The sequence below is a fragment of the Dermacentor silvarum genome, chromosome 8 (assembly GCF_013339745.2).
Source record: "Dermacentor silvarum isolate Dsil-2018 chromosome 8, BIME_Dsil_1.4, whole genome shotgun sequence".
Lineage (NCBI taxonomy): Eukaryota > Metazoa > Arthropoda > Arachnida > Ixodida > Ixodidae > Dermacentor > Dermacentor silvarum.
This window is the reverse complement of record NC_051161.1, coordinates 91,514,415-91,530,781: the sequence shown is the minus strand read 5'-3', so window position 1 is coordinate 91,530,781 and position 16,367 is coordinate 91,514,415. Positions and strand designations below refer to the sequence as shown.

Here is a 16,367-nt window from a genome sequence, read left to right as displayed (position 1 = left end):
AATTCTACACTGGAATGATGAGCGGCAACGGAGCCAGCTGTGGAAGAAGACGATGACGACGAACGCGCGAGCCGTGGCACGAGCGCGTTCACGCGGTTGCGCCGAGGGGCGCCAACGAGCCAGCTGTGGAAGAAGACGACGACACTCGAGCCATTGCTGATGATGATAGTTTCTCCGTACAGGCGACGGACGGACAAACTGGCTAGTCGTATACCGCTTCGCTGTAAAAACATATGCACGACGTACCATATATTACTGGATTCAGAACGAAAAGATGTCGTTACAACCGTGACTTCGTCCTGGGAAACGGTGCAGCAGTAAACGAACAAGGACGGACATAAACGCGACAACATACGGCGCTACTTGAGTTCATCATTCGTGCAGCTACGGTAATAGCGAAACCATAACGTTCGAACGCACAAGACGATGAGCCGCGAACAGATTAGGTTGATCGCTTGCCTTTTGAGGTGAATGTACCTGCAAACACAAATACTGCTAGTTATGTTGCCAATCGTGAGTAATCGTGCCCATTCGTCCGGCGCGCCGTACAGCAGCCGCTACATCAAGGCCAAGGAGAAGGCATAAAGGGAGGGATTTCCAGATGCCAGGCAGGCCGGGACTCACACCCGTAACTTCCCCACATAGCACACACGTATGTTTTATTCCATATTATTCAAACGTTTGATATCCACTTTCTACAACTCAGACAAGTGCCGAGCGTGAACCCAACGCTTAAAATCAAAGCGTAAACACCAATTTTATGCCAGCACCCGCTGCTGGGGGTGGCAGTAAAAAGAGAAAAAAAAACGCTTCAGTGGCTTTCTAGAATATTGTTGTTTCATATCAAGACTCAGCACCTCCTGAAAGCACATCAGCGCACGCTATTTGAACCGCAGTATAAAATTCAGCAACGAATAAAACGGCCACGGAGACTCGGACGGTTGTACGATGAAACCAGAAATAGCATGTGCTGGCCGTACGGAACTGCATTCGAAAAAGCGTTCACACAAACCAACTGCCAGTGACCACGTGGAATCGAAATAGCAAACAACGCTAGCGGTAACTTTCTGTAGTTGAGCGTAAAAAATGACTTATTTCATCATAAAACGCTAAGCTAAATCTCGCAATTACGAAAAAGTGACTGCACACTTTTCTACTGCCTATGCTGCTTTCATTTTGTATTTCGCATGCTACTTTACATATACGAACCTATTGAGTCATGAATTATAACGAGCCATCCATTGATAAATCTTTTGGGCTATACTTTCTGATAAGTACGCTATGCAGAATCAAATATATATGTGTGCACGAGAAGAAAGGGAACTGAGGGCTCGAAATGAACATATCGTTCATTACATAACGAGGGCTCGAATCCGGCAACATTCATGCCTTCAGGTAGCATATGTGGGTTTATTGACCAGAGGTGCTATGCAGGATGTGCCGAGTTTCTCGTTTGCACGAGTTTTACCCGAGTTTGATAAATGGCAGTCAGTGAACGGAGATAGTAAGGAAAGCGCAAGAACAACGGGCCAAAAGAAATTTCGATATAAAGCCGCGTATGACAACATGAGCACACCCTGCGCGGCGTTTCAAGCACAGAAGACTGCGCAACGAAACGCGTCAGCGCCGTGTATTGTTATCAACGTATTATCGCTATTTAGCAATAGCGTGACTGTCCCGCTGTGTGTCTGCACACTTGCCGTGAGCCTCTTGCCACGCCTTTCTCGGGCGCATCAAGGGCGTGCCTCCTCTTTCGGGCATTATCTTTCTATCCTCCGTCGAATGCGAACAGGGCACATGCTGTGCATTAATGCATCTACACTTTCCTTCAATCGAATACTTTAAAATACAACAAATAAAATAATGAACAATTTATTTCTTAGAGTATCGGTTTTTCGTTTTGAATGCTATAAATTTCTGATTACAAACGGAGATCATGAGTGCTTACACGGTAAGCGCGTGGCAAACCACTACTGCGCTAGCAGACGCTCATTAGTCTCTCAGCCTTACTTTAGCGCTCAATGAGAGATCTGTTGAAAGCCTAGTGCGGAAACGAGCGCAAACCTGATCTGTGCTCAGAAATGCTAGCGCAAGTGCGTAGCGAGCCGCGCCAATCCAATCCAGAGGAAGAAATAGGAGGGCGAGCGTCCCCTCGTGGTATAACGCGAAACGTATTAAACGGCAAATTAGTCTAATACACATTCAGTGCACATCTTGTAAACTTACAAATGCTTATAACCCACAATAATGTGGCTAATATTATCGTACTAAATACATTTATTTGATAACATGCTTGTGCCTGTAATGCACTCGGTGGAACGACAAACAAGCGAAAGAAGGTACGACCATGCACCGACCGTATGATCACGTGAGCCCCAGTTTGTCGACCGCCCATATTGCAATGCCCAAGAGATGATAGCCACCCAGAGTAAACCTAGATAAACCAATGAAACTGGGGCGTGCCGACCGACAAACTGTGTCTTGTTACCGTTAGTTATTTCATCTTGGGGCGTCGCCAGAGCTCGTGAAGATCCCAAGTTTCGCCAAACACGGCGCATCCTGCATAGCACCCCAGTTGCCTTCACCCAAAAAAAGATCACGTACTCGTGACGCCTGCGGCAGAAAGGATGTTCCGCATCCGCCGTCTAGGTTTGTGAGTGGTGGCGCTGGCTAACACTCCTAGGGTTTAATTCTAGTTGTAAGACATAAATACCCCAGAAAGTGGATGGGAAAACGGCGCCGCGGTAGCTCAATGGTATAAGAGCTTCGCACGCGTAATGCGAAGACGTGGGATCGTTCCCCACCTGCGGCCAGTTGTTTTTTCATCCATTTTAATTTCCATTAATATATCACTTCTTTATTTTAATTAGTAAGTACAAGTAATTTCGCCTATGTTGCCTTTGGTGTCATTCTTGGTTGTCTTCTTATGATACGATTAATGAAAATCGGGCCCCTCGGTTCCCTTTCTCCTCGTTCATATATATTCTAGCCTCAAGCACTCGCACTTCGGTCATTTGTGCCCTCTCATTGCAACAACAAAGCATAAATAATGTTGAATGCTACACAGCGAACCATTTCCTTGTCACACAAAAATATCGTAAAATGTTTGTTATTAGAATAGTAGGGCGGCTTAGTCATGCAAGATTGCACTGCAATTCGGGCAATGCAAACACACATGTATTTAGCACGTGTGTCGCTCCTGGCATGTCGCACTGTCCATGCCGAGGTTAACAGTGGCATATTTATCCTGCGCGAGGCCTCGGGCTTCAACAGTAACCAAGAAAAAGTTAATGAATCACGCAATAGAGAATAGGAAAAGATGCCTGGCGAAGTGATGGCACAAAGATAGGGAATTCCAAATAAAGAGACATTAATATTTTTAGCCAATAAATTACTTTTCCATTTTATGCTTCATACAAGCCACGGGTCCTAAGGGCCAAGAATGAAAGCATTACAGAAGTGAAAATAACGATCTCGGTGGCACCAGCTACCACCCGGTTTCGAAGGAAATGCTCATAAAATGCATCCATCTACCAATAGAGTGAAGGAAGAGCTTTGAGTTAAAGCCCCTTTAGTTAACATGGACGCTAGAGCCGATTCAACGGGCGCGGTTGCCGACACGAATTACAGAAAGAGACCACAACGAGCGATGCACGCTCTGCTTCCTCGAACACGTCTCCAGACAACGAGGCACGGCTGACCCACTTGGCTTCACCGGTGCTTTCTGTACAAACGAGACATCAGCGCTCGTTTCTCTTTCGGTATATATAAGTGAGGTGTGACAGCCCTGCACTCGTATGTGAGGGCAAGACAGATCTGACCATCGCCGTGACCTTCCGGCATGCTCTCAACGACCTTATGGAACGCTTTGCGCAAGTGAGAAGGACGTCGACTTACTCACGAGAGTGAAAGCCGAAACAAGTGCCCCGAGGAAGGACGCAGCTTATACGTTGTGCAGGCTGCCAAGCGGTTGCCTCGGAAGTTATTACGCCAAAGACAGCGATTGAAACGGAGGCAGGCGGTTGCCGCTGAGAAGGAGGCCACTAACAATACAATACACTAAAAATACCGGGTGCTTTTGGGGGCCGTTATAATTTTGTGTGCTTGCCACGCAGATTGTGAGGGCCTTCGTGTCTGCACAAATGTGAGCACAGCTGACAGTTGCCTGTCGCATTTATTACAAAAATCAATTCGCGCAATGTGTACTCTCGACTTCATCCAGAAAGTTCGTCATCAACCCCCCCCCCCCCCCCCCTTGCTTCAATTATATTGCCTCTGTGCCATCTACGATCCCAAACTCACCTAATGAAACCCGTCGGCGCCTCTGTTCACAGTATCCGTTCGTGTCACGAAGGGAGCAAGTAATTGCCATATCATACCTGCCACTGCCATTACAAACAAAAGAAGCACTGAACGCCAGCTCCGAAAAGCAAGATTCCACAACAAATATTTGTTCGCAGAACAATAACGGTAGACGAATCAGGTGCCTCAATATTATTTACTGTGCGTTTCGCAGCCTTATCTATCCAATATCTACGCAGCATTCGGTTTCGCGACTTGTCCTCACAGCCATTTGTCAGCAGAACAGCTCAAAAGCATCCCTTGCTCTCGGGCAGAGGTCCATTAGCTTTCATGCAAAGAAACACAAGCCCGTCAGAATGTCGCAAGCACTTTCGCACGCGGACTTCCCGAAGGACGCGCCGTCATAGTCGTTGCTATAAACGCTGGAAGCTCCATATGTAACAGCGTCCTTTGCGACGCTTCGTCGAAGCACTCATGCGTGCGTGACTACTCAGCGTTATGTGACACGCACATGTAGATCCGGAGCGGCAACAAGGTGAAACAAAACAACACGCCTACCACCCTCGCAACAGCAGCAGTGTCATATTCTCTCTCTCTCTCTCTCTCCCTACGTGCAGTGTCAATGAATACGGAAACCAACAAACGTTCGAATCCGCGAGCTCTGTCGAATCCGACCACAAGCGAAGTTTTATTGATCATTGAGAGATTTACGTGCATCTCCTCAAAAGTATGGATAACGACATGTATGAAAATACGTCCTAATAAAGCGCCCGCGTCCACGCGGTAGTGTGTGTGTGTGTGTGTGTGTGTGTGTGTGTGTGTGTGTGTGTGTGTGTGTGTGTGTGTGTGTGTGTGTGTGTGTGTGTGTGTGTGTGTGTGTGTGTGTGTGTGTGTGTGTGTGTGTGTGTGTGTGTGTGTGTGTGTGTGTGTGTGTGTGTGTGTGTGTGTGTGTGTGTGTGTGTGTGTGTGTGTGTGTGTGTGTGTGTGTGTGTGTGTGTGTGTGTGTGTGTGTGTGTGTGTGTGTGTGTGTGTGTGTGTGTGTGTGTGTGTGTGTGTGTGTGTGTGTGTGTGTGTGTGTGCGCGTGTGTGCTGTGTGTGTGTGTGTGTGCGCGCGTGCGCGTGTGTGCATGTGTGTGTGTGTGTGTGCGCGCGTGCTGTGTGTGTGTGTGTGTGTGTGTGTGTGTGTGTGTGTGTGTGTGTGTGTGTGTGTGTGTGTGTGTGTGTGTGTGTGTGTGTGTGTGTGTGTGTGTGTTTCTTTTACTGCGGTAACAATTATACGAACGCCAAAATCCGGTTTTCTACCCTACACTGGAGGGTGAGGAAGGAGGGCAAAGAAATATAAGCTGGAAATAGAGAGAGAGAGAGAAAGAGACCGAGCACATCCACACTATCACTGAGTTTCATGGCACACGATAAGAGTTAACACCGTTCGGTGCTAAAGTTGCTCGTGCAGGTTTGTTCTGCCTGTGAATTGCAGCAACGCATCCGCGGCTGCGACGGCATATGAGGTTTGTATTCCAATGTGATTTGTTCCAAAAATTGTGTGTCGTCAATATGAGCTATAGCGCAGTAGCGAGCGATTGTCTCTGTACACGATATCGATCACAGTGGCATAAAACATGTTCAAGTGTCTCCTTGTGATCACAGTCTTCACAAGCAGTGCTATCAGTCGTTCTAATACGAAAGGCAAATGGCTGCCGCTTCATGTTGCGTCTACGACTAATAGGAAGCACTTGGAAGTGAAATACACACAACTTTCTAGGTTATGTTGCGAAATGGCAATGCCAAAAGGATGGTCCGGTTACGCGCAGCTATGGTCCGGACGAGGAGCTTGGAAGCAGCGTATTTCTAAGTACGTATGGCGAACCTAAAATTATGTAGAAACAACTGCAATTTCCACCACGGGTGCACGTTACTGCGAGCAAAACCTAACAAATATTCGCATGTTAAAGAAATGCGAAGTCGCGACAAATTAAACGACAAAAAAAAAGAACAATCATGTCAGAATATCCGAGCACATGTCAGTATTCTTTCGAAGCCATATCCACTATGATTGAGATGTCTTCTCACAGCAATAAAAAAACCTCGTATTACGGTCTACAAGAAACATTATTGAAATTAACGAACATAATTTATTCGCAAGTGTCTTTCGTTTGCAGCGCAGCTGTACCACCCTTGCTAGGTTTAATGAGTGCACACCAATAACACGCGCGCTACGCTTTCCTCCTTCCAACGACACCTATATAGTTGCAAATATCGGACGATGAAATTTCGACGATGGAGATAGTGATAATAGGGCGAGAGTGGGAAAACGATGGTCTGCGCAGTTCGTGACAACGTAATAAACGCGAAGAGTTTAAGTCCACACTCGACGGCTGAGAGAATGCGTGTTCTTGCCTCTCAAGCTGTCACAGACACGTCAAAACGCGCTGCGACAAACGTCAGATACGCGAACTTCCTATCTACTGTCCTCGCAACAGCCGGTTCAATGAACGGATCAACTGCAGGGAATCGAGGGGACAGGAACCACACCTTCGCTGCCTTCGTTGGCGATGAAGGCTGTCCATTCTCCGTATCCGCAGTTTCTTTTAAGCGCAAGCGCAATTCACAGATATGAAAGCACGTTTCGTGTTCTTCTTTCGCCTTATACGAGAGTTTTTGAGTACGCGGTCTGGGCGCGTGATTTGCTTGCCAGTGTAAGAAGCCAGTTTCTACGGCAGCAGGCTCTCCAATCCGACGCACGGGCTACCGGCTTTCCTCTAACGTTGAATCTAAAGTCCCTATACCTTAGTTGAATCAGCATCGTCCTGCCAACTTGGAGCGCGGCCAGAACGAGACTCTCAGAAAAGTGTTGCTATACCGTGCGGTCTCCATCTGGCTTTCTTGCCACCTCACTTTCCACTACAGGCGAATCCGGACGATTTACGATGACAGCTCGACTTTCGAGAAACGCGCTGGTGGAAACGAGGCGACGTGAGCGTAGAGTGCGCTCTTCCGCACCCTTTAGACGACATACCGTAGAGTTGGGCGGTCGTCTGCATTAGTGAAGCCAAGATTTCTTTTTTTTTTTCTAAGCATTATGGCTCCTGCCACGGACACCTGCACACTCGTAGTCACTGTCGCTAAGATTATCTCGGAAGCTGAGAAAGGTGACGAAATAAAAACAAAGAAATCGGCAGACCGAAGTGGTTTCTTGGGCGGTGAACTTATTAACTGCTACAAGCGTTACCACACCGCCACTCAGAGCTCCCACCCAATTTTTGCGAAGTTCAAATAATGCCACGCGAATCGCTCCAAGGTGGGGAGTAATGACGTAACCAGGACCACAGTGACTGCGACATGGCAAAGACATCGTGACAAGGACGGTACAACAATGACATGATGACGACGGCGACGGAGCATAACCGAACGGAGGAACGGACCGCACGCCCCAAATTTGGAACTTCGAAGCGCCGTCGCAGTATAATCCGTACGAACGCAACAAAGCAAAATAAATATTGTGTCCTAAAAGTATGACGCTCGTAATAACAGCAGCATTTCCCCCATTTAAACAAAAAGGCAAAGTCTTTAAGCAATAATGCACTCTGTTGGATTAGCTGTCTTTTGCTTTACAACTTGTATCGCACAAACGCGGACAACCCCACAGCACAGCGGTGTTGTCCTCGTTTTCATTAACACCGTCCTTCGAAAATGAAACATTTGCCCACCGCTCTAAACCAGCTATATGGGAGACGTTTCTTACTGGACAAGATCACGGGGCTCTGAATTCAGATATCACAGCTTCAGAGGGCCTCAATGGTGCTGCTATAATTCTTGAAAGCAGCCGGAATGAGCGATCGGTCGTGACGCAGCGAAGAAGGTATTTAATCACTTACCTAGTGTAGTCGCCAAATCTATATTTTTTAAAGACTCAGAATGCAGCCTACGATCGACTGAACAGCACCTTCACCGGCTCTAATGACTCACATTCGATGCATGAACATTCTGCGAGGACCCACCGAGAGAAAAAAAAAGTCTGGTCTTTCGATAACACCAGCCAGTTAATCAGGTCAAGACTATAGGTCCGGACACTGTCTGGTGTCTGAACCTCACAATTCGTTCGTGTTCTATGCCAATCTGAACTCATCCACAACCCCGACCTTTGCCAAAACCAACTTCTTTACGATGCAATAAAAATTCTGCGAAAACGCGCTCATGATATGAATGATTGAGAAAATATTCCACTAGCTCATGTTTGATCAATGCGCAGCAGCCGCCAAGGGTCTTCGTGCGGCAGCACAGCACAAACAATGTTTCTGGAGGGCCGGCGTTATCCGTAGCCCCGTTAAAGCAAGTCAGCTACAGCTCCGCGTACGTCCAACCTTCAACAACGATACTTTCAGCAAGATTTGTCAGCGATTTAATGTGCCACTTGCAGTGTTCAGTAGCACACCCACACGGTGGCAACAGCTTTCTGCGCGTCGCTTTATTCTTTATCACCACGATGCTGCCGTACTACCATCATCTCTATCTCCCTCTCACACACACACAAACACACACACACACACAACTTCCCAAAAATACATGAAGAAATACGGTTCCAAATGTGGACGAAACGCACTCAAACCAGTCACCGAGCCTAACTTAAAGGACAGCAAAAGTGCTTAAGAATCCAGTCATGTGATCGACACTCGTCCATTTGCTTATATCTAACTAAACAAGAGGTGCAATGGTATAGTAGCACACGATCTGCTCACATACTGTAGCGCGCCTATAGGAAGTGCTTAACCATGGCAAACTCCACCGCCGTCTTGCAAGATTGTGCAGAAGTGTAGAATCAGAACGTGGCTTGTTGCTATTCCAACGGGCAATGGCAGACGCAGCCGCTTACCATTTGCTGCACTCGTATCCCAGTGCGCTGTTACAAGAAGATAACAGTCATTACCGTGGCGGTGCGATCCCGAAGTATGTGGTATAGTTATGGGCCAGACAAAGTAGTGAGAGACGCGATGGCTGGCTGGTCGCGCGGCACCATCCGCTACATGAAACCGGTCTTCTTCCCATTGGTGCAGAGTGCTGTACTTGCGCTTTACTGGGTGACAAGATCGTTCCAGTCGCACCAATATATACAGAGAAAAGGAATCTGCGCAAGCATATAAATTGCGTCCAATACTATTTGCACACGCTCGCGACAACACGTACATAACCTACGCATATATATATAATATATATATACGTTGAGGAAAATCCATATGCGAAACCACAAAGCATCCCAAGCAAAGTGTTGTGGCTTACAGGCCTACAGTCATTGTCAATACGATGCATATTCAGTGCACTCCTACTTAACGTGAGAAAAGAAAATGCAGTTACTCTGAGCAATGTCTGCCATTAAAATCGCAATTACAATTTCTGATTCTTGTCTTATTGAAGACAGTCAACAATTTGGCTCTTTTAGCCCACAGCGGTTGGGTCGGTGCGGCTGGTTTCGCAGTCGACATTCTTAATAAGGAAAAAAAATATTCGTGAAAAGTATTCATATTACGCTTTGCTCTCAGAATCAGCAAGGTCTTGATTATGTGATCTTTTCCTTTGTACCGCAGAAAATTTGGTGCGTTACTTAACGAGGTGTAGTTCTTTTACAACGCTTTCCTGTGTCATGGAAAAAAAAAAACCGACCGCTTTTCCGCTCTAAGTATGAACTGAACAATACGCCCAGTGATCACTTATTTGTGAACAGTCAGTGGAATCTACACTTTGTCTCACAACGCGATTTTGTGTATGAATCAGTAATTGTAGCACGCAAGCGATTTTCGTTTGTTTCTTTACAGTCACGTGTCCCCGCGTCTTTCCGCGCTCCGCGGGTTTCAGAGCGACCGCGGACTGCTTAGCAGCCCAAGGCTCGACTTTCCGGGTGTCATTACGTGGGGACAGGAAAGGAGTGGATTCCGAAGTAAAGCGGGTGACAGCGACCGGCGCAGCAGTATGTGTGCGATTAAATCTTACTCGCGAAATGCGGAAAAGGAAGTCTAATTAGGCTGGCGAGCTGCTGACATCAAATCTATCTGCCGGCATATCAAGTACGTCGCGTGGGGAAAAACAAAAACAAAAAAGAAACACAAGAAAACACACAAAACAGGCAAAAAAAGCAGAAGAAAATGTGTTAAAGAAAAAAAGGTGTAGTGACAAGGTTCTCAATAAGCCGCTAAACGAATGTATTCACTCTCCCATGTGTGACGTTAGCGAGTACAACGAATGTTTGGCGTGTGGCAGAGATTTGGTACGAAGATGAGAACTGCAGTGGCATGTCCCAAAACGTTCGTGCACTCTCCTACTTCAAGTACGTCGGAGCACCGAGATCTGCGTGTCCCCAGGCCGAGAAGGTTACGCGGTCGCCACAAAATTAGAAGGAAATGAACGAAGTCAACATGTGTTGCCACCAGCCCATGCAGCGGAAGGCAATGACCCTCGTTTGTTTAAGTCCTTCAGTTTGAAAACACATTGGGCGTCACACCAGCTGGCATCGAGTGTGTTTTACCACTGATCTTTTTTACAGGGAGGCTGATAAACGAACTTACAGATACGACGAGTTATTTTTATCTCGACTTGTTCAATCTCAAATGGAGCAGCCATCACCATGGCACCATGACAACAGTTATTGTTTTTAGTTGCCCTATATTAAGAGACTGGACCGCTAACTACACCTCACACCAAGCATGTCATTTATGTTAGTAGATAACAATATAGTGATAGAATAAAGTGATAGTGAGGTTAGTTGGCGAGGGCCGTTGGTGAGCGAGATTCAACGCTCCGCGTCTCGGAAGATCAGTCAATCTGCAGAGTCAAAGCTAAAGTAGATTCGCGCGTTTTACGTATAATGACGTCCCGTACATCTACGTATTTTGAGCGCGTCCATTACGAAACTAGGATGCCCGTAGTGACGTCTTCCTAGAGCTCATTCACTTCATACTTCAATAAATACGGGCTTTCGTGAGGCCTTTGAGTAGCAGTGAAAGGCACAGCTGTGGCGAACGTTGTTGATGGCAGATTACGCACTGTAATAAGTAAACGGCGACGAAAGTACAATACACAATGGCCACTGACGACGCTCCGCATGCCATACGCTGAAGTCACCGGCTGGGTCTCCACCTCTTCTACTTTCGGTAAACTTATACGGCATCGATACAATACCGAAAGTCTCATTTGGACCATTTTAAACACTGCAAGTCCTCTGCTCTGCCTTGTCTTAGGTGACAGGAATTACCGGGTAATCTCAGTGTGTTTTCTTATTCGAGGTCCCGCTCGTTTCGTTCCTCTTAACTCAACGTATTCGAACCACAAATGTCTGTAAGGAAATATTTTGCACGAATAAGGCATAGAAAAGACACAATCAGGCATAAAACAGGCTAGGTGTACCAAAACAGACACCCATTTCACTAAGAGAGACCAGGGTCTTCGTATAGTAATCGATTTGTATTGTTGAGTCTCAGAGACGTTTAATCACGATTTGCTGACAGCACAATTACTATTGGCTGAAGAAGAAATGACGTCGATGGAACGACAAAGGTGGTACAACGACGACCGCAAGATGGCGATGGCCAGACGACGAAGTCATGACGAGAGTCGCGGATGACGAAGCCGGAACGACCACGGCGACATCACAACCACGAGTACATACCTAATGGCCTAAGCTAGCAGGCAACTTGGGTCACTGGGTCCGCATAAGTGGCTAAATAGATAGACTGCAAGAGCCTGAAGTACGCAAATAATTCTAATCGCATTAAAAATGGCGCCGTGAAAGAAGCCTTGGAAGTTGACGATGGCTCAACACGTCATGGTTCTTTCTGCTTCGTTAAATACAAACACTAAAAAAAAAAGCATTTTCGCACTAACTTCTCAGGTACTTAAAGTAAGGAAAACGTGTATATAGGGAGAAAAAGTTGACCCGATTGCCTACTGAAACATCTTTGAGCCCAGATCTTCGGTATTCAACTGTTAACCCGTTCCATCACGTAGTCAGGGAAAGAGAGCATGTGCCGCTAAGTCGTACAAAGGGGCACAAAAATTTATTTCATAGTTCTATGTTTCAATGCTGAGTGAGCTGTGTGACGTGCATAATAACTATTCAACCGCTTCACTTTTTTTTTTTTTGTCGGCTGCCATGCTTTTTATCACAAGACCTACGGTATGCGCAGGAGAGAACACGAGTGGCTCGACGCGAGTACACGTTGAACTCTGCGCATAGAATACCGATGAACACGCGTCGAAGCTTCCTCGTCTGTGCTCCTATCGGACGACTGCCCGCTCAAAAATCGTGCTACACGAAAGAACGCCACAAATGGAAGCTAGCACACGCGCTCTTTCATCGAGCCCGATTGGTTTAGCCTGGAGGAACGCTTTGAGGCTGAAAACAATCTAGGCAAGGAAGTGGCAAGCGAGAGAGACGTAAGAAAGGAGAAAGGCAGGGAGGTTAACGCGAGCGAACAATCCGGTTTGTTACCTTGCACTAGGGACGGAGGAGGGAAGTCACAAAAATAGTGACAGAGGCACAATTGACAGGATCACAGCCGTTCACAGCACATTCAAAAAATACATTTAACACTCTTAAGTGCTTCAAGTCGCTTGTAGCACTTAAGCTTGGTGTCCTCAAGAATTGTGGTAGTGCATTCGCATCCCTCTACAGCGACGGCTTATGATGTCAGTATTCTAAAATGATTTATACCGACCATGGTGTGGCATTAATGCGAGCTAGCGCCGTCGCGAACGATCGTCTCTGTTCACTGTATTGAGGACAACCGCGTAAAACGTGATCAAAGGCCTCCTCGCTACCACAGTCACTACAAGCAGCATTGTCAGTGATTCCAATATGAAAGGCAAGAGTCTTTGTGAAGGCTACTCCTAGCCATAGCCGACAGAGAAGTGCAGCTTTGCGTCGGCGGAGTCCTCGTGGGATGCGAAGGCGGAGTGAAAAAGGAAGTGGGCAAACGTCACAAAAGTCACTTGCAGCTCACATCAGTCGAACAGTACACCTCGGTCAACCACATGCGGTGTTCCAATTTTCTGCGTCCAGATATGAATAGCTGACTCTATAATGAGAACTGAGCGACTAATCGCCCAGTTACATTACCCGAGGGATGTTTCTTGCTAATCTTTGCCGCAGGAAGTGACGACATTGCCTTGCGTTCAGTGTATGGGGAAGTGATGAATGATTCATACTCGATTTGAAATGCCCCCCTCACCCCCCCCCTACGGCTGTTTTTACCTCCTCTCTCTCTCTCTCTCTCTCTCTCTCTCTCGCTATATCACTGCAGGCTCACAAGTACATGACCGCGCCTTCTGAAGGTCGTGCCTGACGGGCGACTCCAAACTGAGGCAAAGGGTGTATATACCTGACAAGCCTGATAATAAAACTTGTCAACTGGTGACTGGCATCATGCAGAATGTCATTAATTTGGTAATCTTCCGGTTACCGGAAGATTACCAGCGTGCTTCTGAAGGACTGCACGTTGCGACAAAAGAGATAAAGGAAATGCAAGCTAGTATAGTGCCGCAGCGGGAGCTTGTTGTTGACGCATGTTTCAACTTGTCTGTCTTCTTGTCGCCCCTAACTTTTTCTTTTCTTTTTATTATGTCTGAGGCAGTGCTTCTAGCCAGGAAAGAAAGAGATAAAAGAAACTCGGTCATTTTTGTTTTAAATTTCGAGGCGGTCCACCACATATCTTACGTTCAACTGTTGGAGGCAACTATCACTATGATAAGCCATGAGTTAACTGACAGTTCAATTGCACATTAAGATTTATGCTAAGCATGCAGTCTAGTCAGTAGTATAACATTTCCTATCAGTGGAAAATGAAAACGTGTTTAATACAAGCAGCATCATGAGGCATAGAAGCTAAGCCTGCTTCAATAGAATTTGCTGTGAAAGATCACTGTTTCACATGACAAATTCGAAAAATGAAAGACATCTGCTGAACCCCACTGCAATTAGCACGTCAGTTTCTCGATGCGGCGGCATGAGGTCGGTGTGCTATGCGCCTTGTAGCTGCCACGGGCAGGACGAGCTGGTGCGTGCGATTTCGCGCCAAATTTTTCCGCTATGGCGAGTTGTTAAAGAGTAACATATATGCGGCGCTTTCATCGTATCTGAGCATTTTCACATTCGCACAAGGCTTCAGAAACAAGTTTCAGTATCCATCAAGCCTCAATCAATCTCAGCGCATTATACGACTAAAATTGTGCTGTCACCCGAAGTCGCTATGCCCGGAAGTGCCGTTCAAAGTGCTAAGTTATCCGGCTCCTGACGATGCCGTGCCGTGCTTGGCCAGGCACGAAAAGCGGCTTTAGGTGAGTCGAAAATGTCACGCTGTCAACGACGCGATAGCCATCGCTCGTCATTCTAATGCTCGAACCGACGCTGCAAACTTAGCTCACTGAGAAAGCGCATTTCTTAACGTTCACATCCAATGCAAGCTATTCATAGTTCACACGGAAACAGCAGGACCGAATCGATATCGCACTGCGGAAACGTTACGCTTATCTTCCTGCCAGGACTTCTCCAACGCGTTACGCCTTCGGGCACTTTGTCGGTCAGCCACTGCACCATGCCGCAGAAAACCGTTTGCGTGAAAGTGAGATAGATGGAGTTTATAGCTTTTTGTAGGCCACGACTGAATGTCATGGCATGGGGACATCACTCGGTCAAACCGAAAATCAATCCCATGTGTCGCGGCGTCGCCGGCGTGCGTCGCTTCGAAGGACGGCCCCCGGCCCCTCTCACCTGCTTCCGTCTTGGGCAGCAGAAGCGCTACGGCGCCTACAAGCAGCAGCGCGGCGATGACGTTCGCCCTTGGAGAAGACATGGCTGCTCTACAACAACTCATCGCGCACCGCTCCACAAGTACCGACTGGGGCGAAGAGTTCGCGTCGCACCGCGGCCGACCCTTTATAAAAGTTTCTCTCTGCTGCGGCGACCTCACCCGCTGCGCCCCCTCTCCAGATGAGAGCTCCCCCGCCGCCGGTCCGGCAAGGTCGACAGGCCCTGGGGCGACGAGTAGAGAGAGCGGTGTGCTGGCGAAAGGATGCTGCTGTCCTGCTTGGACGAGCCGGTCACGCTCCTTCGGCGCGCCGCTGCGCTACAGCACTGAACGGGGCAGGCTGGCCTGCAGACCAACCGGCGGGGGTCTGTCGAGCACTGCAGCGGAGTCTAGGTCTGCAAGCCGGGTTGGCCCCACAGACAAAGCCGGCACATGTCATTCGTGCGTAATTCGCGGAGAACCGCGCTGTTAGATCTGTCTCCGAGAATTGCGGCTTATTACTAACTATAGTCCCGAGGGCTCTATTGTTAGAATGATTTGTTCTCGTAGGGGACCCTTCTCGGTGTGGGGTACCAGGAGCTCAGTCCTACCATTCCTCCCCTCTTTTTCTCTCTCTCTCCTCAAACACGTCATTTGTAACTGACATCGCTGCAAAACAACCGTTGAACGACGAGATTCACCGTTGCCTTCAATAGCTTGGCGATACAGTCCGGTCAATGTTGTAGTGGTATCGAAGCTGGCGGGCCTCACGGCACATTCCCTTTTATGAAGTAATGCCTCCTTTTATGACTAACCAATTATGATTTCATCTAGGTTAACTTCCCTCTATGCATGACCAAACTTAGTCTCAGGCTCTTGCTGGAGACACCCCTTGTTCGACCCCTGTTGACCAGTTCAAGCCTAGCCAGCGGCAATATCTTATCCATCGAGTCAGAACTAAACTATGCGACCCTCTAAACGCGCCGCGTAATATCAAGGACTGAAAGGGTTCAACGACTCGTTCTCGCGACAACCACAACAAAATCATTCCTCTTATGCACGACGTTGTATATATGGCGTTATATGTAACTGTGCATGACGAGGATATCAGGGTTCCGGAAAGCATGGGCCTAGTGTCTTTATGACGTCAGGATGTTGTGGGAACAGGTAAGTCCACCTCGCCATGCATCTCAACCGTTTCACGAGCACGAGAAAGCGAGCGTCCACTGCATGAAGGCTAAAAAAGAAGGGCAGAAACCATCGAAGATGATTGTCAATGTATAAGCGAATAGCCGG

General features: G+C 47.4%; 1 protein-coding gene across 1 annotated transcript in view; it reads right to left on the bottom strand.

The window, feature by feature from the left end:
• LOC119461571 (protein Skeletor, isoforms B/C-like) overlaps positions 1-15,211 on the bottom strand; it is a 30,383-nt gene extending 15,172 nt beyond the window's left edge. Inside the window, exon 1 of the mRNA XM_037722920.2 lies at positions 15,056-15,211. Within this exon, the coding sequence (XP_037578848.1) occupies positions 15,056-15,158 (103 nt within the window). The 5' untranslated portion in view covers positions 15,159-15,211. The remainder of the gene's footprint in view (positions 1-15,055) is intronic.
• Positions 15,212-16,367: the final 1,156 nt, after the last annotated feature.